This window comes from Apostichopus japonicus, chromosome 16 (genome assembly GCF_037975245.1).
Source record: "Apostichopus japonicus isolate 1M-3 chromosome 16, ASM3797524v1, whole genome shotgun sequence".
Classification (NCBI taxonomy): domain Eukaryota; kingdom Metazoa; phylum Echinodermata; class Holothuroidea; order Aspidochirotida; family Stichopodidae; genus Apostichopus; species Apostichopus japonicus.
Window position 1 is genome coordinate 10,487,475 of NC_092576.1, and position 27,465 is coordinate 10,514,939.

The 27,465-nt window shown below is 36.8% G+C and overlaps 1 protein-coding gene and 1 pseudogene across 3 annotated transcripts in view; one reads left to right on the forward strand and one right to left on the reverse strand.

The window, feature by feature from the left end:
* The window catches only part of LOC139983449 (uncharacterized), a 32,303-nt gene extending 10,190 nt beyond the window's left edge, over positions 1 to 22,113 (reverse strand). Inside the window, exons 1-10 of one of the 3 annotated variants that reach the window (XM_071996997.1) lie at positions 20,751 to 22,113; positions 14,043 to 14,096; positions 13,666 to 13,719; positions 13,282 to 13,335; positions 5,367 to 5,651; positions 4,977 to 5,163; positions 3,714 to 3,868; positions 2,560 to 2,804; positions 1,934 to 2,107; positions 765 to 990 (exon numbers count right to left, since the gene is read on the reverse strand). In XM_071996997.1, coding sequence (XP_071853098.1) covers positions 765 to 990; positions 1,934 to 2,107; positions 2,560 to 2,804; positions 3,714 to 3,868; positions 4,977 to 5,163; positions 5,367 to 5,651; positions 13,282 to 13,335; positions 13,666 to 13,719; positions 14,043 to 14,096; positions 20,751 to 21,675 — 2,359 coding nt within the window. In that variant the 5' untranslated portion in view covers positions 21,676 to 22,113. The remainder of the gene's footprint in view (positions 1 to 764; positions 991 to 1,933; positions 2,108 to 2,559; positions 2,805 to 3,713; positions 3,869 to 4,976; positions 5,164 to 5,366; positions 5,652 to 13,281; positions 13,336 to 13,665; positions 13,720 to 14,042; positions 14,097 to 20,750) is intronic. The other 2 variants (XM_071996999.1, XM_071996998.1) reach the window with 2 other exon arrangements.
* Positions 22,114 to 27,173: 5,060 nt separating this feature from the next.
* LOC139983887 (U2 spliceosomal RNA) lies at positions 27,174 to 27,268 on the forward strand (annotated as a pseudogene).
* Positions 27,269 to 27,465: the final 197 nt, after the last annotated feature.

Below are 27,465 nucleotides of genomic sequence, written 5' to 3' on the forward strand. Positions count from 1 at the left end.
GTTGCGTCGACATCAATGGCAATATTGATGGCAATACAGATCGCGTCGCAGATGATACTATGGCACGACGATTGGTGGTTAAAAATGATGATTATAATGACAATGCAATTGACAATTATGACTGAACTAAAGACGTCGATGACGCTGACAAATGGTTATTACAGTGATCGTTAAATTGCCAAATTCAACGACCCGTCGATGGGTGGTCGTTTGACCAAAATGAGACCATTGCTCCTCACGGTAGAGGCGTCCATGACGATGATGCATCAAGCACTGCTGCAATAAAATGTATCTTTTCCCAAGAAAATGCCGTCATTTTTAATCAGAAGCCCAGGATTACTGGTTTAGAGAGTACATTTTGTCGCTACACTTTTCAAAATGGCCGATAGGAGTTGACACAAATTTCACATGCAATTCACAGCATTGATGAATCATTCAACAAGTTCCAGACATTAGGCAAACAATATCTGTGATGCTATTAGCTGTTAAATGTTAGATTCATGTTTTATATATAATGAATCATCCATCTAAATTTCAAATTCAATTGTTTTTTTTTTTGAAGATACAGAAGTCAAATTTTCAATTGCTGACCACCGTAGCACCTCCAAGACCCCAAGATTTTATTTTATTTTTACGATCCCCAAATGCACATGCCCCGATTTGTTTTAAGGAGTTATATGTCATCGATCACTCTCTTCATTTTGGTTGTACATTCTTAATTATTATTATTAAGTATTATGATACAACACAATAAAACATCTTACTCGCTGGTATCACTATGTGAGTCGTGAATTGATCATCTCGAGCAACCACCGTGTATTCTGTAAGACCGAACCTCCAAGTGGTATTGTCCAGCATATTATTTTTTTCTTGCCACGTGACATGCAAATCTCCTATTGCAAGTAGTTCCATAATGCGTATGTTAGCCTGTATGTATACGTCTTCATCATCTCGAAACTGGTTTCTGTCACCTCTGGTGGTCATTTTTATCTATATAACAGACCAAAATAATAATATGAATCATCGTCATCGTCAGCATCAGTATTTACGAACTAGAATATATCAATTGCATGATATTTCCAAAATGTAAGTCAAACTTGATATTTTGCAAGTTTTTAATGAGACCAACAGAGAAAATTGCTTTATATATACTAATTATCTCTGTTTCGTACCAAGGAGAAAAACTTCCTTCCTCCTTCAGTTCATAATCATTTGAGAGGTTGAAAGATTTGAATTGTAGAGTGGTATAGATCAAGAAACAGAAGGACTTGGGAGTAATTTGTTTTCCCATAACAGTTTTTTTGGTGTTTAAATAGAGATTCGATTTTGAAACAATGCAAAATCTCTAGAATATTTGAAAAGGCTAATTTGATGATAACGATAACTATACAAATCAACCAAAAGTATTACCTTAAATACACTGTTTTCGATAAGGCGCCCTTAAAATTGTTTTTAAAACTCATAGCCGAAAACCATTTTTGTCTTTTCTTGGTGAACCGTAAACATGTTTTGTGACACCAGGTCATTTAAAAATTGCTAAGTCACTTCCATCACAGAGCTCAATATGATTAAAAGATCATTCATCAAAATGAACACTTTTTTTTTTTACAGAAATACAACCTAATGGCAGCTTCTGTTTGTTTCAACAATCTCAAATAAGTCAACATAAATGTTGTACCTAAATTTTATTATTTGTTATCACGCTGGCAACTAAATAGTTAAAAATCATTACGAAACTCCACGTTATAAGAAAATAACTACAAGTTTGACTGACAAATCTGCTATCCAGATCATATTAAGTCTTAAGAAGTTTCAAATCCTTCTTCATAACTTTTATAGGAATTCAGGCAGTGACTGTCCCTTTACCGTGTGTTTATAATAATAATTTCTATCTACAGCAGTGACAACAACAATAACAATGACGTGTACCTACCAAATGTACTGGATTTTTCTGCACTTCTAATATTATTGATGACGTCATCTCCCTGTTGTCTTTGGTCACTTTCAGATTGATCTCAAATTCTCCTAGTCCAAGCATGGATGAACTAAATCTCAGCTTCTCGAGAGTTCTATCTTGCCCGATGTCACATGATGGTTTAGTAGGCACCTTTACAACAACAGAAACATCACACTTGATTATTGGTAAATATAATGTGAACGAATAAACACGTGATTTTCATTTTACGAATCGCACACAGGGAAGTCAATATTGTTCATAAAAAATATGCAAAATAACATTTTAGGTGTGAGTGGATATTGATGAATTTCGTAGCAATTGCAACCAACTATAGCTTTTAGTCAGAGACGGACAGAGAAAACCCGATAATGGCAAACGGTGCCAGAGCAGAATTTGAAGCTATTGCTACTAGTAAACCGTTTCTCTTTCCTTCCCCCCCCCCCACCCTGCCCTTCTTGATTTGGTGTTTTGCTCTAATTTGATGTGTTTTAGTGTTTTGTTTTGGATAATTTTGGAACTATTATAATGTGTTCATCTTGTATGTACTTAGTATTGAATCACATCTATAATAACTTTCGAAAAAAACAAGTAAGATTACAAACCTTTAAACAGGTCCATTCAAATTGAAGAGTGCTTATATTTTTCCCTTCTGGCTCATCAGGGTCTGATGAAAGCGAACCATCAAGCTCAATCATATCATCTGGGCCAACTTTCCTTTGACTAGCGCCACGTATATGGGCCACAAGAGGTGATGCTATGATGGTTATAATTATGTTATCACCGACAGTAACGTCCGTCTCAGCAATAGTAGAAGTCACTGTAGCACTAAACATAACTGATGCACCAACTGTGTGTTACAAAACCAAATAAGATGTAAAAAAAAATGATGATATTGTAGAAGATCTTTACCGTTTAAACCTGGGTGGTAGGTAACGAAAGTATTTTTTTTTTTTACGGATAAATCTGTGCGTGTTATCAGTCACGACTAGGAAATGTGGAAATGGTTAATAAGTTACTAGGATGTACGTTACCCTAGGGCTCGGGTTGTTAGAGAGAAAGCTTTCAGAAGGATGAATATATATATATATATATATATATATATATATATATATATATATATATATATATATATATATATATATATATATTTATATATATATATATATTATTAGAGAAACCCAGAGAAATAAGATATGACAAATAAGGAGTAAAGTTTTAGAAAATGTATTGGAATTTTCGGTCCCCCTGAAATCTTTGTCAGCAATACTTGGCAGTCGAAGGAAAATTACAAAGTGTAACACAATGAAAGTATGACGCTAGATAAGTGTAAGTTGCATTGATGGAATGAAACCAAATAAACCATGACTATACAGGAAGCGGATTAAGGAGCAAAGAACGGATTACATATGCTTGTAGAACTGATAGTTGTTAAGGGGTCCCAAGTCTTTGTTGAGGCCGGTGATGTGAGACTTAATACAAAAGATCCAATCGATTTCTTTACGTTTACGTTCAGTAGCTGATTTGAAGTTCGAGGCAATTAAAATACATTTTAAGATTTTGAGAGAATGACTATGAAGGTTGAACTTAAAATGTATTTTAATTTAATCGTTTGGACAACGATTGTCTTTTACTTAAAGTAATAGACCACAAGTGTATATGTTTGTCTGTAACTGTCCACTCAAGACTTGAAAGTACAGTACGTTACAAACACATCCATCTGAAACAAGTGTTTTCAATTGTTTCATCAAAGCTTTACCTGGCAGAGTGTGTGGTGGAATCACAAGCTCTCGTTTGTTAGTAACATTTGGTAACAGATTAGACATATTTGAAGTCCATTGGTATGCGGTACGTGTTACTTCGACCTTGCAGTTGTCTCCGAATGAGTATGTGACGTAAGCCTCCAACCTGATTCTGGGATATAGGGGAAAAGAATAGGAAAGAAAGGGATAGGCGTCGATCATTTTACACAACCTCTGAAAGGATAAAGAGACAAATACACATTTTATCCGTGCTCAAAAAGACATACGATACATACAGAGAACACAGTTACTACTGTTAATCTTAAAGTTTTGTACCAAAGTAAAAACTGGATCGTGCTATAAATCGGTAGCAATGTGCTATTAGGATTACAGTAAGAACTGACGATATGTGTAAATCCAACAAATCCAGTTGATGCATTTGTTGGGCTTACACATATTCTTTGTTGTTATTGCAATCCTAATAGAACATGCTACCGATTTACCAGATTTATCCGCACAATCCAGTTTTACTGTGGTTCAAAACTTTAAGATTTACAGAAAGTAATGCAATCTTAATAAGTGAATCTGCTCAAACAGACAACGAATGACAGTGTAGAGTAGTACAATAGTCTGTACAACGTTAACATAAAGCATTGTCCTATTGTAATACAAATGAGTGCCACTATAGGCTCTATGGTATTTCGGCTGTGAAGAATCCAACTCATTTTATATCATGCCACAAAATCAAACTTTCATCTAGCCGAGGCATGATGGAAGATATTTTCTTCATGCTTTTAGATATTACAAGGCGGGTATATGCATTGTGTGGATAAGATGCCATAGTTAAAATATATATTCATGGTGTGAATTTTGTAACTTAAATGACGTGATCAACGTATATTTAATCCAATCCAATGTAACGCAGCCGTGGATAAGTGATCTAGTCTGCAAAATCACACCCAAGAGAGCCGATACTCATAGCTGATACAGCAACTATACTGTTCATGCTCCACAACCATGCATCAGTAATACTTACTACTTTGTGTTCGTAACATGCGCATTAACATGTGTAACAGGACATAAACAGTAGTTACTGTACCAGCTATGAGTACTGGGTGCACAAGAAGGCATTGTTCCCTCAATAACGGACATCGACAACTCCTTCTATTAAATTCAGCTTATGCCGCCGCTCTCCGTTGTTCTAGCAGATATTAGTAAGCCATATTCATTGTTTGTTTTTTTTGGTGGGGTGGGGCGGGGGGGGGGGATATAGTTCTTACCTTGTTAAGGATCTGACCTTATTCGGAATCACATTAATCGGTTTAATCTGCAGCACTGGTGTCAAGCCATCCACTACTGTAATCGTGTGATAGTGAGTCTTGGACGTATCCATATAGTTTGTAACAGTCAATGTTAAATTATACTCAATTCCAAGAGTCAAGGTTGTTGCATCGATAGGCAGGATACCTTCAAGATTTTAAATTAGAGAATGGGAATGACGCAGGTGGTTTCTGTACAATTTGAAATGTACATTTCCAAGTCATTAATCTCAAGGATTAATTGATATAGTAATTAACTAAATGTAAGATATTTCTCTTGGAACCCCTTTCTTTCGTCTTCGTGGTTGTATTATTATTATTATTGTTATGTAGCGATAAGAAACTACAAACCTGTCGCATTTTGAAGTGCCTTAGAAGAAAAAGAAGAATTTTCCAGCTTCTCGGCAGGTGTTATCAGTTGCCAATTGTATGTTAACGCCATCCCTTGGTGACCAGAAATTTGTTCAGCCTTGAGTTGGTAAGAACCACAACTGTTTATAGTTCTTGGACCAGATATCCGAAATTGTACCTCCGATGTATCGGGAGGGCTTGTAACTGCTGCTGTTGTCGTTGTTGTTCGCACCACTGTTGTGCTGGCAAAACTTGTGGAACTTTGCGTGACCTTGGTCGAGTCATCTTAAAACGAAAACCGAAGTCGCAAACTTTATCCTAGTGACTTAACAGGACATAACATTAATATATGCGAATATAAGATTAAAGTAACCGCTCTGTTTTAGAATCAAATAACAAAAATATATTTACTTATTTCTCGGGACATTTGAAAACATCCATGTATAATTGTAATTTTATTTCAAAAGCACTACTTCGAGATGACATATGATAAACTTGCTGATCATAGCCAAATATAGGAATATTCAATATATCAGAAGAAAATATCCCTTTTAAGTGTGAACTTCTTACACATCAGACAGAGTTTATTTTTTCTTGAATAGTTCGGATGCGTATTTGCTTTAAATATTACTAATATGAAGAGCATACAGAGCGGTGAAAGGTGTCGTGTACAGTTTTGTAACAATGCGTTTTGTCTGAGCTACTTGATAGTCGTTATTGTATTACTATCAATCCATCCGTTTACCTGTCGTTATGTCTGTCTGTCTTGCTATATGTGTCTATCTATATGCCTACCAGACTGTCTATCCGTATCTTTATCTATGTGTCTGTCTATATGTCGATACATCTATCTCCTAATATGTCTGCCTAATTGCTTATCCCTATGTATGTTGATCGGTCTATATGTCTGTCTGTCTTGCTATATGTGTCTATCTATCTGCCTATCAGACTGTTTATCCGTATTTATATATATATATATATATGTGTGTGTCTGTCTATATGTCGATACATCTATCTGCTAATATGTCTTCCTAATTGCTTATCCCTCTGTATGTTGATCGGTCTATATGTCTGTCTGTCTTGCTATATGTGTCTATCTATCTGCCTATCAGACTGTCTATCCGTGTCTATATCTATGTGTCTGTCTATATGTCGATACATCTATCTGCTAATATGTCTGCCTAATTGCTTATCCCTCTGTATGTTGATCGGTCTATATGTGTGTCTGTCTTGCTATATGTGTCTATCTTTCTGCCTACCAGACTGTCTATCCGTGTCTATAACTATGTGTCTGTCTATATGTCGATACATCTATCTGCTAATATGTCTGCCTAATTGCTTATCCCTCTGTATGTTGATCGGTCTATATGTCTGTCTGTCTTGCTTTATGTGTCTATCTATCTGCCTATCAGACTGTCTATCCGTGTCTATAACTATGTGTCTGTCTATATGTCGATACATCTATCTGCTAATATGTCTGCCTAATTGCTTATCCCTCTGTATGTTGATCGGTCTATATGTCTGTCTGTCTTGTTATATGTGTCTATCTATCTGCCTATCAGACTGTCTATCCGTATCTATAACTATGTGTCTGTCTATATGTCGATACATCTATCTGCTAATATGTCTGCCTAATTGCTTATCCCTCTGTATGTTGATCGGTCTATATGTCTGTCTGTCTTGCTATATGTGTCTATCTATCTGCCTATCAGACTGTCTATCCGTATCTATAACTATGTGTCTGTCTATATGTCGATACATCTATCTGCTAATATGTCTGCCTAATTGCTTATCCCTCTGTATGTTGATCGGTCTATATGTCTGTCTGTCTTGCTTTATGTGTCTATCTATCTGCCTATCAGACTGTCTATCCGTGTCTATAACTATGTGTCTGTCTATATGTCGATACATATATCTGCTAATATGTCTGCCTAATTGCTTATCCCTCTGTATGTTGATCGGTCTATATGTCTGTCTGTCTTGCTATTTGTGTCTATCTATCTGCCTATCAGACTGTCTATCCGTGTCTATAACTATGTGTCTGTCTATATGTCGATACATCTATCTGCTAATATGTCTGCCTAATTGCTTATCCCTCTGTATGTTGATCGGTCTATATGTCTGTCTGTCTTGTTATATGTGTCTATCTATCTGCCTATCAGACTGTCTATCCGTATCTATAACTATGTGTCTGTCTATATGTCGATACATCTATCTGCTAATATGTCTGCCTAATTGCTTATCTCTCTGTATGTTAATCGGTCTATATGTCTGTCTGTCTTGTTATATGTGTCTATCTATCTGCCTATCAGACTGTCTATCCGTGTCTATATCTATGTGTCTGTCTATATGTCGATACATCTATCTGCTAATATGTCTGCCTAATTGCTTATCCCTCTGTATGTTGATCGGTCTATATGTGTGTCTGTCTTGCTATATGTGTCTATCTTTCTGCCTACCAGACTGTCTATCCGTGTCTATAACTATGTGTCTGTCTATATGTCGATACATCTATCTGCTAATATGTCTGCCTAATTGCTTATCCCTCTGTATGTTGATCGGTCTATATGTCTGTCTGTCTTGCTTTATGTGTCTATCTATCTGCCTATCAGACTGTCTATCCGTGTCTATAACTATGTGTCTGTCTATATGTCGATACATCTATCTGCTAATATGTCTGCCTAATTGCTTATCCCTCTGTATGTTGATCGGTCTATATGTCTGTCTGTCTTGTTATATGTGTCTATCTATCTGCCTATCAGACTGTCTATCCGTATCTATAACTATGTGTCTGTCTATATGTCGATACATCTATCTGCTAATATGTCTGCCTAATTGCTTATCCTTCTGTATGTTGATCGGTCTATATGTCTGTCTGTCTTGCTATATGTGTCTATCTATCTGCCTATCAGACTGTCTATCCGTATCTATAACTATGTGTCTGTCTATATGTCGATACATCTATCTGCTAATATGTCTGCCTAATTGCTTATCCCTCTGTATGTTGATCGGTCTATATGTCTGTCTGTCTTGCTTTATGTGTCTATCTATCTGCCTATCAGACTGTCTATCCGTGTCTATAACTATGTGTCTGTCTATATGTCGATACATATATCTGCTAATATGTCTGCCTAATTGCTTATCCCTCTGTATGTTGATCGGTCTATATGTCTGTCTGTCTTGCTATTTGTGTCTATCTATCTGCCTATCAGACTGTCTATCCGTGTCTATAACTATGTGTCTGTCTATATGTCGATACATCTATCTGCTAATATGTCTGCCTAATTGCTTATCCCTCTGTATGTTGATCGGTCTATATGTCTGTCTGTCTTGTTATATGTGTCTATCTATCTGTCTATCAGACTGTCTATCCGTATCTATAACTATGTGTCTGTCTATATGTCGATACATCTATCTGCTAATATGTCTGCCTAATTGCTTATCTCTCTGTATGTTAATCGGTCTATATGTCTGTCTGTCTTGTTATATGTGTCTATCTATCTGCCTATCAGACTGTCTATCCGTATCTATAACTATGTGTCTGTCTATATGTCGATACATCTATCTGCTAATATGTCTGCCTAATTGCTTATCCCTCTGTATGTTGATCGGTCTATATGTCTGTCTGTCTTGCTATATGTGTCTATCTATCTGCCTATCAGACTGTCTATCCGTATCTATAACTATGTGTCTGTCTATATGTCGATACATCTATCTGCTAATATGTCTGCCTAATTGCTTATCCCTCTGTATGTTGATCGGTCTATATGTCTGTCTGTCTTGTTATATGTGTCTATCTATCTGCCTATCAGACTGTCTATCCGTATCTATAACTATGTGTCTGTCTATATGTCGATACATCTATCTGCTAATATGTCTGCCTAATTGCTTATCCCTCTGTATGTTGATCGGTCTATATGTCTGTCTGTCTTGCTTTATGTGTCTATCTATCTGCCTATCAGACTGTCTATCCGTGTCTATATCTATGTGTCTGTCTATATGTCGATACATCTATCTGCTAATATGTCTGCCTAATTGCTTATCCCTCTGTATGTTGATCGGTCTATATGTCTGTCTGTCTTGCTATATGTGTCTATCTATCTGCCTATCAGACTGTCTATCCGTGTCTATAACTATGTGTCTGTCTATATGTCGATACATCTATCTGCTAATATGTCTGCCTAATTGCTTATCCCTCTGTATGTTGATCGGTCTATATGTCTGTCTGTCTTGTTATATGTGTCTATCTATCTGCCTATCAGACTGTCTATCCGTATCTATAACTATGTGTCTGTCTATATGTCGATACATCTATCTGCTAATATGTCTGCCTAATTGCTTATCCCTCTGTATGTTGATCGGTCTATATGTCTGTCTGTCTTGCTTTATGTGTCTATCTATCTGCCTATCAGACTGTCTATCCGTGTCTATATCTATGTGTCTGTCTATATGTCGATACATCTATCTGCTAATATGTCTGCCTAATTGCTTAACCCTCTGTATGTTGATCGGTCTATATGTCTGTCTGTCTTGCTATATGTGTCTATCTATCTGCCTATCAGACTGTCTATCTGTGTCTATAACTATGTGTCTGTCTATATGTCGATACATCTATCTGCTAATATGTCTGCCTAATTGCTTATCCCTCTGTATGTTGATCGGTCTATATGTCTGTCTATCTTGCTATATGTGTCAATCTATCTGCCTATCAGACTGTCTATCCGTGTCTATAACTATGTGTCTGTCTATATGTCGATACATCTATCTGCTAATATGTCTGCCTAATTGCTTATCCCTCTGTATGTTGATCGGTATATATGTCTATCTGTCTTGTTATATGTGTCTATCTATCTGCCTATCAGACTGTCTATCCGTATCTATAACTATGTGTCTGTCTATATGTCGATACATCTATCTGCTAATATGTCTGCCTAATTGCTTATCCCTCTGTATGTTGATCGGTATATATGTCTATCTGTCTTGTTATATGTGTCTATCTATCTGCCTATCAGACTGTCTATCCGTATCTATAACTATGTGTCTGTCTATATGTCGATACATCTATCTGCTAATATGTCTGCCTAATTGCTTATCCCTCTGTATGTTGATCGGTCTATATGTCTGTCTATCTTGCTATATGTGTCTATCTATCTGCCTATCAGACTGTCTATCCGTATCTATAACTATGTGTCTGTCTATATGTCGATACATCTATCTGCTAATATGTCTGCCTAATTGCTTATCCCTCTGTATGTTGATCGGTCTATATGTCTGTCTATCTTGCTTTATGTGTCTATCTATCTGCCTATCAGACTGTCTATCCGTATCAATAACTATGTGTCTGTCTATATGTCGATACATCTATCTGCTAATATGTCTGCCTAATTGCTTATCCCTCTGTATGTTGATCGGTCTATATGTCTGTCTATCTTGCTATATGTGTCAATCTATCTGCCTATCAGACTGTCTATCCGTGTCTATAACTATGTGTCTGTCTATATGTCGATACATCTATCTGCTAATATGTCTGCCTAATTGCTTATCCCTCTGTATGTTGATCGGTCTATATGTCTGTCTATCTTGCTATATGTGTCAATCTATCTGCCTATCAGACTGTCTATCCGTGTCTATAACTATGTGTCTGTCTATATGTCGATACATCTATCTGCTAATATGTCTGCCTAATTGCTTATCCCTCTGTATGTTGATCGGTCTATATGTCTGTCTGTCTTGCTATATGTGTCTATCTATCTGCCTATCAGACTGTCTATCCGTATCTATAACTATGTGTCTGTCTATATGTCGATACATCTATCTGCTAATATGTCTGCCTAATTGCTTATCCCTCTGTATGTTGATCGGTCTATATGTCTGTCTATCTTGCTATATGTGTCTATCTATCTGCCTATCAGACTGTCTATCCGTATCTATAACTATGTGTCTGTCTATATGTCGATACATCTATCTGCTAATATGTCTGCCTAATTGCTTATCCCTCTGTATGTTGATCGGTCTATATGTGTGTCTGTCTTGCTATTTGTGTCTATCTATCTGCCTATCAGACTGTCTATCCGTGTCTATATCTATGTGTCTGTCTATATGTCGATACATATATCTGCTAATATGTCTGCCTAATTGCTTATCCCTCTGTATGTTGATCGGTCTATATGTGTGTCTGTCTTGCTATTTGTGTCTATCTATCTGCCTATCAGACTGTCTATCCGTGTCTATATCTATGTGTCTGTCTATATGTCGATACATATATCTGCTAATATGTCTGCCTAATTGCTTATCCCTCTGTATGTTGATCGGTCTATATGTGTGTCTGTCTTGCTATTTGTGTCTATCTATCTGCCTATCAGACTGTCTATCCGTGTCTATATCTATGTGTCTGTCTATATGTCGATACATCTATCTGCTAATATGTCTGCCTAATTGCTTATCCCTCTGTATGTTGATCGGTCTATATGTCTGTCTATCTTGCTATATGTGTCAATCTATCTGCCTATCAGACTGTCTATCCGTGTCTATAACTATGTGTCTGTCTATATGTCGATACATCTATCTGCTAATATGTCTGCCTAATTGCTTATCCCTCTGTATGTTGATCGGTATATATGTCTGTCTGTCTTGCTATATGTGTCTATCTATCTGCCTATCAGACTGTCTATCCGTATCTATAACTATGTGTCTGTCTATATGTCGATACATCTATCTGCTAATATGTCTGCCTAATTGCTTATCCCTCTGTATGTTGATCGGTCTATATGTCTGTCTATCTTGCTATATGTGTCTATCTATCTGCCTATCAGACTGTCTATCCGTATCTATAACTATGTGTCTGTCTATATGTCGATACATCTATCTGCTAATATGTCTGCCTAATTGCTTATCCCTCTGTATGTTGATCGGTCTATATGTGTGTCTGTCTTGCTATTTGTGTCTATCTATCTGCCTATCAGACTGTCTATCCGTGTCTATATCTATGTGTCTGTCTATATGTCGATACATATATCTGCTAATATGTCTGCCTAATTGCTTATCCCTCTGTATGTTGATCGGTCTATATGTGTGTCTGTCTTGCTATTTGTGTCTATCTATCTGCCTATCAGACTGTCTATCCGTGTCTATATCTATGTGTCTGTCTATATGTCGATACATATATCTGCTAATATGTCTGCCTAATTGCTTATCCCTCTGTATGTTGATCGGTCTATATGTGTGTCTGTCTTGCTATTTGTGTCTATCTATCTGCCTATCAGACTGTCTATCCGTGTCTATATCTATGTGTCTGTCTATATGTCGATACATATATCTTCCTAATGTCTGTCTAATTACTTATCCCTCTGTATATTGATCGGTATATATGTCGATTCGTCCATCCGTCTATTCATCTATTTCTCTGTCCTTTTTTTCCATTCCTCCATCCAACCATATTTCTATCGGTCTGTTAATCGATCTACCGATTGAACCATCCATCTTCCCATCCATACAAACGCTAACCAATCAACCACTCCATATGTCATCCATAACTATCAACCCATCCACCAATTTACCATCCATTGATATATGTTGACTGCATCTGTATTCTTAACCGAATTCCGTATGTGCGTATCATGTTTTATAGTTACATTAGAACTGTACATATAGATCAAACAGACGTACGTTACAGCAACAACAACAAAAAAACTTTAAAAAATACATCATACTACAACATGTAGGGTTGAATAAAATCAATTTATTTGAGATGATGTAATTCTTTCCATATGTATATCCATCTTCACTTTGTATTGGGTATCCGAAAAGAATATGCCCTAAACATGGTCGGAACCAAGTGCTACATTATTCGGCCAGTAGTAATAATCTTTGAAAATAAACTAACATATCTCTAGCGAACATTGCAGTAACAACTTACCTCTCTCATTCACTGTACTACTGGTTTGAGTCTCCGTTTTATGACTAGTATCATCTATAAATCAAGTATGATTGGGACATTAAGTTATGCATGACAATTTATCATATCTAAAGGTCAACAGCATTGCTCAAAGATATGCTAGAAATTGAAATTCAATTTATATAATTGTAACCATGATCAAAATTTGACGAACATGATAGTATGACCAACTTAGATAGACATTTAATTGTTTGTTTTTAACTTCAAATCAATGACCTACTTTACTTTCAACTATACATCGGAAGAACACATGGTCGAAACCAAGTGCTACAATATTCGGCCAGTAGTGATAATCTTTGAAAATAAACTAACATATTTGGAACAAACATCGCAGTAACAACTTACCCCTCTCATTCACTGTACTACTAGTTTGAGTTTCCTTTGCATCCCTGGTATCATCTATAAATCAAGTATTAATGGGACATTAAATTATGCATGGCAATTGCAAAAGGTCAACAGCATTGCTCCAAGATATGCTAGAAATTGAGATTCAATTTATATAATTGTAACCATGATCAAAATTTGACGAACATGATAGTATGACCAACTTAGATAGACATTTAATTGTTTGTTTTTAACTTCAAATCAATGACCTACTTTACTTTCAACTATACATCGGAAGAACACATGGTCGAAACCAAGTGCTACAATATTCGGCCAGTAGTGATAATCTTTGAAAATAAACTAACATATTTGGAACAAACATTGCAGTAACAACTTACCCCTCTCATTCACTGTACTACTAGTTTGAGTTTCCTTTTCATCTCTAGTATCATCTATAAATCAATTATTAATGGGACATTGAGTTATGCATGGCAATTTATCATATCTAAATGTCATCAGCAATGCTCCAAAATGTGCCAGAAATTTAGATTTAATTTATATAAATGTAACCCTGATCAAATTCAACAAGCATTTTAGTGTCAATTTAACCATGATATTATATCCCACTTAGATATACATTTAAATGTCTGTTTTTAACTTCCAGTCTGTGACCTAACAGGACGTAATTTGTAGCGCCTTCGATTTTGCCATAAAACAGTTGAGTTTGTGTAAGGAAATTTAGATTCAAATGAGACTTCTCCGTTTATATTTCTCTATGGTGGGAACCAGCGACATGGTCCGCTCTCATCGATCGTGGTGGTAGGCGGAGACGGCTTGTTCAAAGGCTTGGGGGGTAATTCGCAGTGCGCGGGACCCGAGATGAAAGGACCGAGCCGATACAGGCTAACAACCGTCGTTAGGGTTTGTAAACATTGTTGGTTCTGCTGAGTCTTCTCAGGAGTCTGTCGTGAGAATATTGTCACGTGACTGGAACGAAGCGGGGACCCCGTCGTATAAAAGTAACGGACGCGCTCCGAAGAAGTGAAGGCGCGGAGAAGACCGAAGGAGAAGAGATGCAGCGAGTAACAAATTGGAAAAAAAGATGGAGAAGAATAAGAGGAGAGTGGATTTTGGGGTCTGGCGACAGCTATCTTGGTAGGGCATGGCGGTCTGAACGATAAACATTGTTAAGTTTTTACCCCTTTTCTTTAGCGTTAGCGCACACACTGTGAATACAGAGGACTGGACGGCCATCGGTTCATCGTTGGGCGCACACCATTTTTTAGCGTTAGGGCACACACTGTTTTATACGTAGGACTTGACAGTCATTTGTCTATCGTTAGCGCATGCAGTATTCTTTTGGATGTTTGCAAGGAAGCGGTGCCCCATTTGTTTAGCATTAGTGCACACACTATGGTATAACACAGTAAGGCCGGATGACCATTGGTGTATCGTTAGCACATGCAGTATTTCTATTGGATTTCCGTAAGGAAGCGGTGCACCATTTTGCTTAGCGTTAGCAAACACACTGTGTGTACGGACGACCGAAGATGTACCAGGTGATGTAAGGTGTTCTGCTGTATACCTCGAATGCATTGACCGTTCGGGAACCTTGATGACGAAAGGACCACTGAGTTATCATGTATTGTCATATTTAAACCTTATATATGTTGTGTTGATTCAAATTGAGATGTACATATAGGATTGATTTTATGCCCTACCCGAGAATTGATACTTTTGAGGTACTTTGATGTACTTTTGAGTGGGGGGGGGGGCTGAAGACTGATGGCCGGCCTGGGGAAGGGTCTAAGGGGAGGGGATGGCCCCCTCCCCTTTGGAAATTTTTTGCATTTCCAGGTGGCCTCAGATGCAATATAGCACACTTCGACACCCACTCCATTTTGTAAATAATTTTGCATTTTCACCTGGACTTAGATGCAATTTGGTGCTCCAAATGAGAATTGAAAAAGGGGTTTTCTGACTTGCGAAGCGGGGGGGGGGGCGGAATGATACTTCCGCCCCCACATATTTTTCACTGGGGGGCTGAAGCCCCCCAGCCCCCCGGTTCCTACGCCCTTGCATCGCCTAGTCTATCCATCCTCCAACCCTATTGAAATATTATACGAAGCTAAATCTACGTTAGTTGAACTTCATGGCCCTTGAAGAGCAAAACAAAAATGTTTACTGTCCTTTATACGTGACAGTTGACCAAAGAAACAACATATACGTTATAACCGTAATCCTCTCACAAAGTTTCTACCAAATAAAACATGATTTTCACTAGTCCTACGTATTGTGTCATCACGAAGTAATTGTAATATAGTAACGTTTACGCCAGAGTTTGTAACTGTTACTATTAATGCTGCTTTAAAAGTTATTTGTTCGCTGGGTTGTGTCACATTCATATATTTTGCATACATCTAAGCATAAAGCAGTGTAATATAGTGTTGAATATAAATTTAGTGTTAAGTTAATGCGATTGTGCGTGTCAGTCTGTTTCAAACGCAACTCATTGAAATAGTTATCATGTTTTAGAGATATTAATCGCTTCCTGCAACCATTATACTGCCATTGATATCAAGCTCGGCTATTCATTAGCCTATCTCATTAATAATTCCACTTGCAGTAATAAACAATCTATAGTCTATGCACTTAACGACCAGTCTGTGAGTCTTCCAGATTCGTACAGAATTAATTATCCATACGCCTACGTAATAAGACGATATTGTTCGGGCGTAAATGAATGTAACTGAAACCCACGGGTTTTATTATCTCTATAGGCCTATATCATGCTTTGAAATAACCGACTAGATAAAGGGTACCATAAACTAAACACTGGCAAGTTTTTTAACAAACGACAAATTGGTATATTTGATTGACATAAAATACAAAAGGACAGAATTATTGAGACAGATATTTACTCACTTCAAACAAACTCTGACATCTATTGTTACTCGATTGCCACGTAGACACGAGAGACATTAATAAACTAATATAAAAGGAATACAGGCAATGGCATTAGCAGTATACTATACATCACAAATCACACTGACTAATAATAAGAGCTAAGAGAAACATTAAAAAGGACTTAATGAAAAAAATGTATCGTACGTCATAATGTACATTTTGCATAGGTAGAATCAAGACAGTTAAAGTTGTTATATTCGCTTCATGGAAACAGGTCGTTTGATTGCACACGGCCATATAATAACGTGCTACGCAGAATTTAATGTTGTGATATATGTACATAATAATTGCAATAACGAATTTAAAAAATATATCAACCTCATATGCATATGTATTAAATCTTACTTTAATTTTATGTTCCTTTTCACGCGGTCACAGCTTTTTACACTCTTAACATTTTGGCATATCTATTTTTTCTTTTCTGTGTTGATAACACTAAACATGGTTCAATGTGTATGGTGATAATTTACAGATTTTCTACAGTCATGTAGTAAACCATTATTTTTTTCAGTATCGTGCAACTAACTTAAAAGTTTGATGCGACACCTGGTTTACTTATATCATCGAAACAACCATGCCATGAACTAGCAAGACCAGTTCTCTTCAAGTTCATTTTAGGATGGTAGAAAGAATGATATAGATACACCAGCAATTCTGTGGTAACATATAGGACAGTTGTTGATTATTACAATCCCATGTTTGGACCAAGTTAACGGTGTACCCCTATATTATGTGAAAAATGTAAACTTGCTCTATTTCCCAGTAGACGGAATCGCAGTGCAAACCTTTCGTTTCGAAACTCTTTGACAACACACTCACTGCGGTACAGTAATATGAAACTTCGAAACACTGTTGACAAACACACTCACTGCACTACAGTAATATGAAACTTCTAGTGTTAGTCATACTTGGATGACAAGCTCTACAGTAAAGAGAGTCGAAACAGAACACACTTGCAGCATTAATTGTGAAATGCACAAGGTTTACATGAGTTTTTAGTGACTTATCTTTAGTTTTAAGAAATTGATCAACATCGACAAAGTGAAGTTAATGACGAATGTATCTGTAACGTTTACGGGGGTCCGATGGTGAATATTTCATGACCAGAATGTCTGATAGATGTAACCTACGATATGGCTGAAATTACGCTTAACTTCATGTGACGGATTCGAATATCAAGGAAATTGTAACATATTGAACATCAAAGGTATATCGTATTTTATTTATCGTGCCTAACTTAAGATGGTAGTAGTAAATTTAAAATAAATTATTAGTTAATTTTAAAAAGGTTAAGTTATTAATTAAAACGAAGGACCACAATTAAAGTATCTGACTTTGAGTGTCATCTTGTGTTTTAAATACTAATAAAATGAAGATTCTCATTGATTTTATATGTCATTTTGGATAAATGGATATTCTAACCAAATATATCTAGTCTAAATTTTAACGCAAAAAAAAAAAGAATAATAATAATAGAGCCATAATATCTATTACAGCTATTGATCTATGAGATCATTTTGAAATTGAATAATTTAGTTTCATTTTTTAAGCTACGTTATTGTTATAACAAAAAAACAAAAAAACAAAAAACTAGCAGACGTTTTGTGCAGCAATGAATTCGACGGATATTTGATGCCTCATTCTGGATAAAGAGCATTTACTTGAAGACGGATTAGTTCATTCATTTCTTTCTGGTGCATGGGTAATTTAAGATGTGTGTAATTTTAATTAGTGCCTGTTGTTCAGGTTACGGAATGTAATCATATTGATTTTGTGTTAGTTTTACTTTTATAATACATTTTATGGAATGATTTACAACGTTTTTCATTCAAATTCATTTAAAGGGTTCTGACAAAACAGATAGCCTTGTATGTAGTATCACCTTTCTTTTACAGCAATGACACGTCTAAAGAGGGAGAGAGGCTATTTTCGCTATTTATTAAAAGTCCAGATGTTATATATATATACATCTTTTGCTTCTCATATAAGTAATCAGCAATATTTTCCATGACAAAATTAACGAATACAGTAATAAATACTGGGTAATAAAGAAATTCCATTCTTTATTTTTAATGAAATCTACACGTACGATTGCGCTTATAACTATACTTTTATTTATTTATTTATTATTTTTTTTGTGGTAGTAAAAGGGAGTGTCGTCATCCTTACACCCTGCTGAATACGCGCCTGAGCTTACCATCAACTAAACGTAAAACGACAGAAACTTGAAACCATGATAAAACATATATTTTCCGTGTACCCAAATGTTATTATGTTGATTAATCAATGCGAATTTTGGATTTAGTACAAATTTGAAGGGATTGTCACACACTTAATTGAGCAGTCAATGAAAACGATAGCTATGTTGCGATATTATTGTAGTTGTAATAACTTAAATCTGTAAGATCTTCGCGAATTCTTTTTCTTTCGAATAACCACTTCAAGAGATAACAGAGCTCTCCTAGTAATTAATGAAATATTTTGGGTAGCAGAAACCGAAGAGGAATGCATTGAGTACATTTAAAGACAGGAATGGCTTCAACAAGTGTTTTTCACTTAGCATAACTTCAAATTTCTAGTGGTCCACTTCATGTGTTATCCTGAAGAAAACACATGGTTTAGTGACAAGGAAAACTATCAGAATTAATTAACATTACTAGAAATAAACTCAGTTGGCTGAATTTAGAATTATCTATATATACAGCAAGTTTTTGTTAAGTTCTTGAAACAATATGTTATCTTGACTGACATTAGAAGTTCATTTAATATGAGTAGACCGAGATAACCTAACCACCTGTTGTCACTATTCGCTATGGGGGTTCATCATACTCCATCTTTTGGGTATTAAAAAAATGAATAGAGAATGCATTGAGTAGATTTAAAGGCAGGAGTACCTTCAACAAGTGTTTTCCCTTTATCATAACTTGAAATATCTAGTGGTCCTTTTCAAGTGTTATCGTGACGAAAACAAATTATTTAGTGACAAGGAAAATTATCAAAATTTATTGACATTACTAGATATAAACTCAGTTGGCTGAATTTGAAACAGTCCATGCAGAAAATTAGATCGACATTCTTAAGTTATCACAACACGTTGGGCTTAACAGTGATATGGCTTACCTTTGGGCAATGAAATAGAACTGTCTAATACCGATGAATACTCAAAAGCGTCTTCTTTTGTTTGGAGAATATGTCGATAAGGTTATGGTTAAAGCAGAACGAAGTGCAAAAAAAAAATACAGTCACTATGCTGTCTTCTGTCAATAAAATATCATTATTATTTATTATGAAAGAAAAAAAGAAAAAAATCCGTATGCTGTCTTCTATCAATTTTATTTTTATTATGAAGAAAATAGGACCGACATTTGCCAAGAAACCTATGGCGTATAGTTAAAGGGCGGTTTTTTTACTCACAGTAAAGTTACGCATTGTTATAGCTTTTAGACTAAAATCTAGCTATAATGATCTATATTGTGTATCATGTGCATGCTTGTGAACAATGTTGACAGCAATACGTACAGCGTAACATATGGCACGGCCTACATATGCATGGTGTCATGAAAAAGTCATATATATACAACCGTTAACTACAGTTAAGTGGTATTGACTCTTACAATGGGGTAAAACTTTGGGATTTTGCACTCCCATACCAATGGCCGGCTACGCGCCTGCACAAACGCGGGTTTTGCACACCTAGGTTGTGCACATGTACGCGTTTGTGTATACATAGTTTCTGCACATGTGCGCGTTTGTGTATAGATAGTTTCTGCAAATTATACGTAGTTTGTGCGTATGTGCGCGTTTGTGTATACATAGTTTGTGCACATGTGCGCGTTTGTGTATACATAGTTATGCGAATGTGCGCTTTTTGTATACCTAGATTTTGCATATGCACGCCTTTGTGTAGGCCTATACATAGTTTCTGCACATGTGCGCGTTTTGCAATGCCAGGTTGTACATATGTAAGCCTTAGTGTTTACATAGTATGTGTATATGTTCGCGTTTGTTAATAGATAGTTACACACCAAACAGGATTAGTCTACATTCACATACATATACATTGGCGTTTCATTTTAAAGCGACGCAAAAGCTAATAATTGAAACCTGACGACCAAAAATTAAACTAATTAGTTACCAACCTGTACCAGTTGATGTTTGACTGATCAAGAGCTCTTGAAGGGTATCTTGCAAAAGTTTTGCTTTTTGATTCACATCCGTCACTGTGTTATCTAGAATCCTTTCCAAGAATATAGAGTTATTGTTTGCAGTAATGTTTTCGCAAATTCTCCAATAGAAATTGATGGTAATTGGTATATGGTATGATGGTATATACTGAATGGTATATAGTTGATTGTCGCTACAACAATCGCCCGGTACGGTATCTAATAACTGTTGAGCCGTTTGATTAATGTTAAAGAAGATTTCGTCGATTGTAACATCCACCAAACCAAGATGCCGTGTTATTAATTTAGTAATATTTTCGATTGTCACATTCTGTTCGGTTTGAAGATCGAGGATATGGTCTTGCGAAGTGTACGATTCGTAAAGGACAAGAGTGAGGTTGTGACCGAAAGATTCCAATTGCATTTCATAGTCCAATGCAAAAATGAAAGCCCTTTGAAATAATTCCATAAACTTTTCGCCGTTAAAGGGATTCAATTGATGTCGCATCGGACATTGTTCCATGGAACAGGTGATGATGTGTGTTACTTCGTTCAGCCAAAACTGGTAACCCATTGCAATTTCGTAGACCCTTTCTAGTAATATTATTTTTAGAAAGACTTTGTTAAGGCCCGGAAAGCAACGCGAGATCCCTGAGCCAAAGCATAGCCATCTCTTTTCCGACAGAAACATCTCTATCTTTGACGGAAACTTATTCGCATGTAAATACTGAAAGACGTTAAAGCAGGAACCAGTTGTCAAATTTCTCTTCTCCAATTCCAACGTTGGTATGATATAACTCATTCCTTCGTTTGTTCCATGTCCATCCGAAACACCTATCCCCAAAATGGGGATAAGCAGCAACAATGCTAAGACAAACTTCATTTCCCGGAGAAAAATCATAGACTGAGATATATATTTCGTTCAAGTGCTGATTACATGTAATGTCCCGAGATCTGCTCTAGTCATTATTGACATAGTATATCACTATAGTTAAGTGTGCATTACATTGATGCGGGTTGATTCCCATTGAACTGTTCTCCGAATCAGTTCATCAGTCATTTTTAGTCACCAAAGGCAAGGCAAATATGACATCCCATAATGCCGAGCAGTATGTATTGTAAAATTTATTGATTAGGTAATTGTAACCCATTTGATCGTAATGAATCGCAATTATAAAACAGTTGGCTTTTTTAGCAACATTGGCTTTTTTAAGAACATTTTCAAAAACATAAAATGACGAGATAAAGATATAAGTTTTGCCGTGTTGGAACCGTTTAACTATTTGGTTGAAGCTGAATTAGGGTTTGATTAACGGTCTACGGTGCGCTTATTGCAAAATAATGCACTCGCGCTATTTTCTTTAACATTATCAGTAGCGCACTCCGAGAAGCCAATTGTTTATTTCAGTCTGCAAAAGTCCTATTAATAAAAGTCCAGATGTTATATATACACCTTTTGCTTGCAACGTAAGTTACTATAGCAGTCTTTTCTATGGCAAAATTACCGAATACAGTAATAATTACTGGGTAATATTTTTTTTGTTTTTTTTGTTTTTGTTTGATGAGTGTAAACCTGTGTTCAAAAACACAGTAAATATTAGTTAGATGTCACGAAGATGACTAGATCACTTTACCCTATCTCAATACTTTACTGTGAACAAACGTAACGTTTTGTTCTTTCGTTTTGAAGAGATCCATCCTGTCTGAAAGGCTTCCAATTAGGTTTTCCGTTTTCTTCTTCATGCAAATTTTGTGTTAACTTCAGACAAATATCCCTGATTTCACGAATTATGACGCGTGGCCCTTGTTTCGTTGGCACAAAACACCTTCGTGGGGGTTCGAGGTTTGTCCCCACAGAATTAATATTTTTATTTGAAACGATACATTCTATAGGTTATTTTTTAGGCTTGAAATTATTGGTCTCTTATGAAATCTACTCGTATACGATTTTGCTCATAACCACTTTTCATGGTTTGTGTTTGGTCGATAAAGGGACTATCTACATCCTCACACCCGGCTGCGTACGTGCCTGAGCAGGCAATTCACTCAGAGGTTACAGTTACTACTGTAAATCTTAACGTTTTGTACCAATAGTAAATAATGGACTGTGCTCACAAATCTGATAAATCGGTAGCATGTGCTATTAGGTTTACAGTAAGAACTGAGGTTATGTGTAATCCCAACAAAACACTAACTACTGAATGTGTTTGGATCACACATATCACAAATGTGATGACCTGTTATTGACATCGTGCACGACATTCGCTAGAACATTGTCAAACGTGGAATAATTAATTCTCTTATTTGTGTCTTCGCAAATGCTAATGTAGCCATGGCCGGAATCTTTGGTTTGTATAATAGATTAATTTCCATAGAAATATAATTTTAAGACGTCTCCAACTGTTTTATTAAGTTAACAACGAATTCGTTGATTTGAATAGCGTCATAACCAATGTCTTTCTTCACTTGTTTTAGAATGTTTGCAACTGTCGTATTTTGTACTGCCTGTAGGTCAGAAATATTAAGTTGTGAGGTTTTGGAGAATGCATACCGGTAATGTCCAAAAGATGGAATATCCACTGATTGCCCGAGAACCAAGACAAAAGCTCTGTGAAAGGTCAAACTAAATGATCAGCATCAAAATGTTTGCATTGGTTAGCCATTGGATGATTTGTCGATGGAGGATTTACGATACCAGCGTGGACATCATCGAGCCAACACTGGTAATCGAGTGCAATTTCGTAGACTCTCTCAAGTAGTTTAATTTGTAGAAACTCCCCATCGCGATCCCATATTGAATGATTATATTTTACTGAGCTGATTTGGGAAATTTTGAGATATTCGATGACATCGTCAGAAAATCCATTTTCCATTAAATCGGTTTACACATAGAAACATGCGTTAGTTGACAGATTTCTACTTTCCACGATTAATGTAGGTACTTCATATTCTGCTGTATGTACTCCATATATATTTATTTCCAAAATAGAGATAAAAAAAAAAGACGTATACCAAAATCATTTTGCTATCGTCAAGAACCCACCACGTGTCGACCAGCAGATCAAATAGAAGAAGGACTACCGATTCATTAATCATAAACGATTATGCAGCATATCTTGAATGGCATATGAATTTGTACATTAAATATAAAGATTAACAGATCAAGTTGATATTTTGTGTTTCTTTGCTTTCTAACAGCAACTAATTACATTCCTATTTTGTCATCCATTGCCACCAAGGATTTCTGACACCATCATTACAGGACGCGCTGTTCTTAATATATGTTGATTTAACTAATATGGGATGGAAAGAGCTGTTCTCAGTTTTCAGAAATGAAAGCGAGAATCTGTTAATCATAGTTATTAAATATAATGCTACTTGTAACACGATCGGGCTAATCGCTCGTCGAGATGTTTGTTCTTGACAACTCCCTTTGTTAGTACAACCTTTATATATTGTTTACAGTTGGCGATGATTCAAAATGATTGTAGTCCAGAGACCACACAGATTATTGCCTGATGTCTGAAAATGCATAAGCACACAATCATTCAAGGGCAAATCCTCAGTAGTGTATAGACCCATACCGGGGCACAAGGGGGACCCGATATAGGACGTCAAGTGGGACCGGAACTAGGGCAAAATGGACAGTGGGGACCGGAACTAGGGCAAAATGGACAGTGGGGACCGGAACTAGGGCAAAATGGACAGTGGGGACCGGAACTAGGGCAAAATGGACAGTGGGGACCGGAACTAGGGCAAAATGGACATTGGGGACCGGAACTAGGGCAAAATGGACATTGGGGACCCGAACCAGGGCAAAATGGACAGTGGGGACCCAAACTAGGGCATTTCTGGAAAATGAGAACAAAAGCGATGTGTTGTACAGTTTTTTTTTATTCGAGTGCATCACAGCATATCTTCACATCAAACAAGAAAATATATTGAACAAAAGGATAAGTCAATAGTGGCTTTAGTGACAATAACAATAGCGACTCGTCCGTTAGGTAGGATATTGATTTCTGTTTGAGGCAAACAATTACTAACCCCTAAGATCATCGTCCGTTAGCTATTTTCGCGCTCAGTACACAATGAAACTCAATGTTCTCCTTTTGGGTCTTAACCGTTCCTTTAGGATATATTTTGTGTGGTACAGTAATGTAGCGAGGGGACGAATTTTACAAAAAATTTAGTACACAATTATATACAAACACACTAGCTACATATGAGAAAAACACTGTATTGAATATTGAAAGGTATCCAACATCAGCACGACACTTTTCTAAACTCGTTAAAGTCAAAATAGATTTACCTAAAAGTTTCACTTGATCTGAAACGTTAGCACCGAACAGTTCATGAAACGTCACTTTGTAAATAATAAAATTAAAAAAAGATAAAAGATGCATCGCTAAACACATTTCATAAAATGTATGTCAATTTAAGTAAACACTTCATTTAAAATAAATAAACACATAAAATCATGCATGATTATGTTTAGAACAACAACTTGGTAAGCACATGAAATAGTGAACATTGAAATGATCAATCGTTAAAGATATGGATTGATAAAATAATATACATCTTGGTCATTACGGTGAACGTCATCGGTAAACCTTCCAACGATATCCGCCATACGTTGTCCACGGTTGTTATTTCTTTCTTCAGATCGATCGTATAGTCACCCACGTCTCTCTGACAACTTACACATCGTTGTCATCGTCCTCCTCATCATCATTTTCGTATTTGTTCTTCAGTCCATGATGTAATATCTTAGACATTTCCTTATTGAGTTCGAGCAAGTGCATCCAAGTCTCCACAGCATCATACGTGCGTTCACCATCCTCGTCATCGTGATCGGCACCACCATCATCCTCACTGCTACTACTGCCAGTACCGTCTGATGTTTCAATCGGCTCATCCGAACTATTTTGTTCATTACTTCCCTCAGTATCCACCAGGTCATCGTCCTCTTCACTGCGGTCATCGGTCGAATCACTTTCACGATGTTTGCATTTCACGCCGACACGACGCGTATTCACATAACGATCTCTATTTCCATTCACACTGTCATCCTCGCTTTTAGTTACCATCGCCGCCTTTTGATTACTAGGGTGAATGATGGATTCGTGTCGACGAAGATTGAACTGACGGTTAAATCCTTTATTGCATATTTTACAACGAAATCTCATCTTGAGGGTGTGTACTCTTTTGTGTCATTCGACGCAATGAGAGCTATTAAACAAAAATGTGAATGATATACTTTTTGAATATATCAATATGAGCACATGCTCAATTGCTCATCTAAACGACTCTTTTTTGCTCACGGTGTGCTCTTTTGCTCTTTGAGTCACTCCTTTTGTGCTCGCGTGCTCATCACATGAACCACATCATGCGTTTTTGTTTTGTTGCTAATTCTAATATGAGCACATGCTCAATTGCTCATCTAAACGACTCTTTTTTGCTCACGGTGTGCTCTTTTGCTCTTTGAGTCACTCCTTTTATGCTCGCGCGCTCATCACATGAACTACATCATGCGTTTTTGTTTTGTTGCTAATTCTAATATGAGCACATGCTCAATTGCTCATCTAAACGACTCTTTTTTGCTCACGGTGTGCTCTTTTGCTCTTTGAGTCACTCCTTTTGTGCTCGCGTGCTCATCACATGAACCACATCATGCGTTTTTGTTTTGTTGCTAATTCTAATATGAGCACATGCTCAATTGCTCATCTAAACGACTCTTTTTTGCTCACGGTGTGCTCTTCGAGTCACTCATTTTGTGCTCATATTTAAAAAATGATATAATCCACGGTAAAGGTTCCAGTGAAAATAATATCGTATGAATCCACGGAACTTGCTTCGAAGGTCCGACAAAGGGAAGAGAGAAAGTATCCCGGTAAATGAATCCGATTGGTCTATGTGTATCAAGTTTTATGTCGTGTACGTGGCACAGGCGAAAGGCCCTCCAGTATTGGGGGCTAATCAAGCCTGCTCGTGCAATGTATCAGCCAAAAACGCATCGACTTGGTTACTTTTCAGCCATGACGCACTTTTCCCGATCAAAAATTTGGCACAAAGTGAGACTGTCCTACCTAACCACTGTTTGTATACCCCCAATACTTTATCAAGTTCTAATGGAGCACCTTCCTCCCCGAAGACTATTTGACCTTCTGCCCCCTTTACCCCTCTTTGAAAATGATCGATCGGGACCATTGTCTGCCAACAGCCTAAGATTCCAACACACACAATGAGGCATTATCGATACTTGGGTGAGACTTGGCATGTACTAATGTGCACATATATGCAGTGTATATAGTGTATTTGTATAACACTGTGTGAGCTATAGGCACAACGCATGAGACCATCGTAACCCATGTTTGGATCATCCTTATTTTGGATAACTGGCTCGCTTCTCGGCCTTTTGGCTAAGATCATGTGTAGTATCTGTTCTTTTCGGGAATGGTGATGCACACCTGACGATGATCACACAGTCACAGTCCCGATGCAAGGGGACTGGGGTTAGAAGCGGATCAGTCGTTCAGTAGTTTGGTTTTCGTGCCCAGGTTCTTTCCTGGGCGACTTTTTCTTAAAAAGTATTTTGGATAACTGGCTCTTATTAGCCAGGTAAGTTTTCTTTCCTAACCGCAAAGTTTTGGTTTTCACTCGTTTCCCCGTGAAACATTAGTTTGTCTGTAAC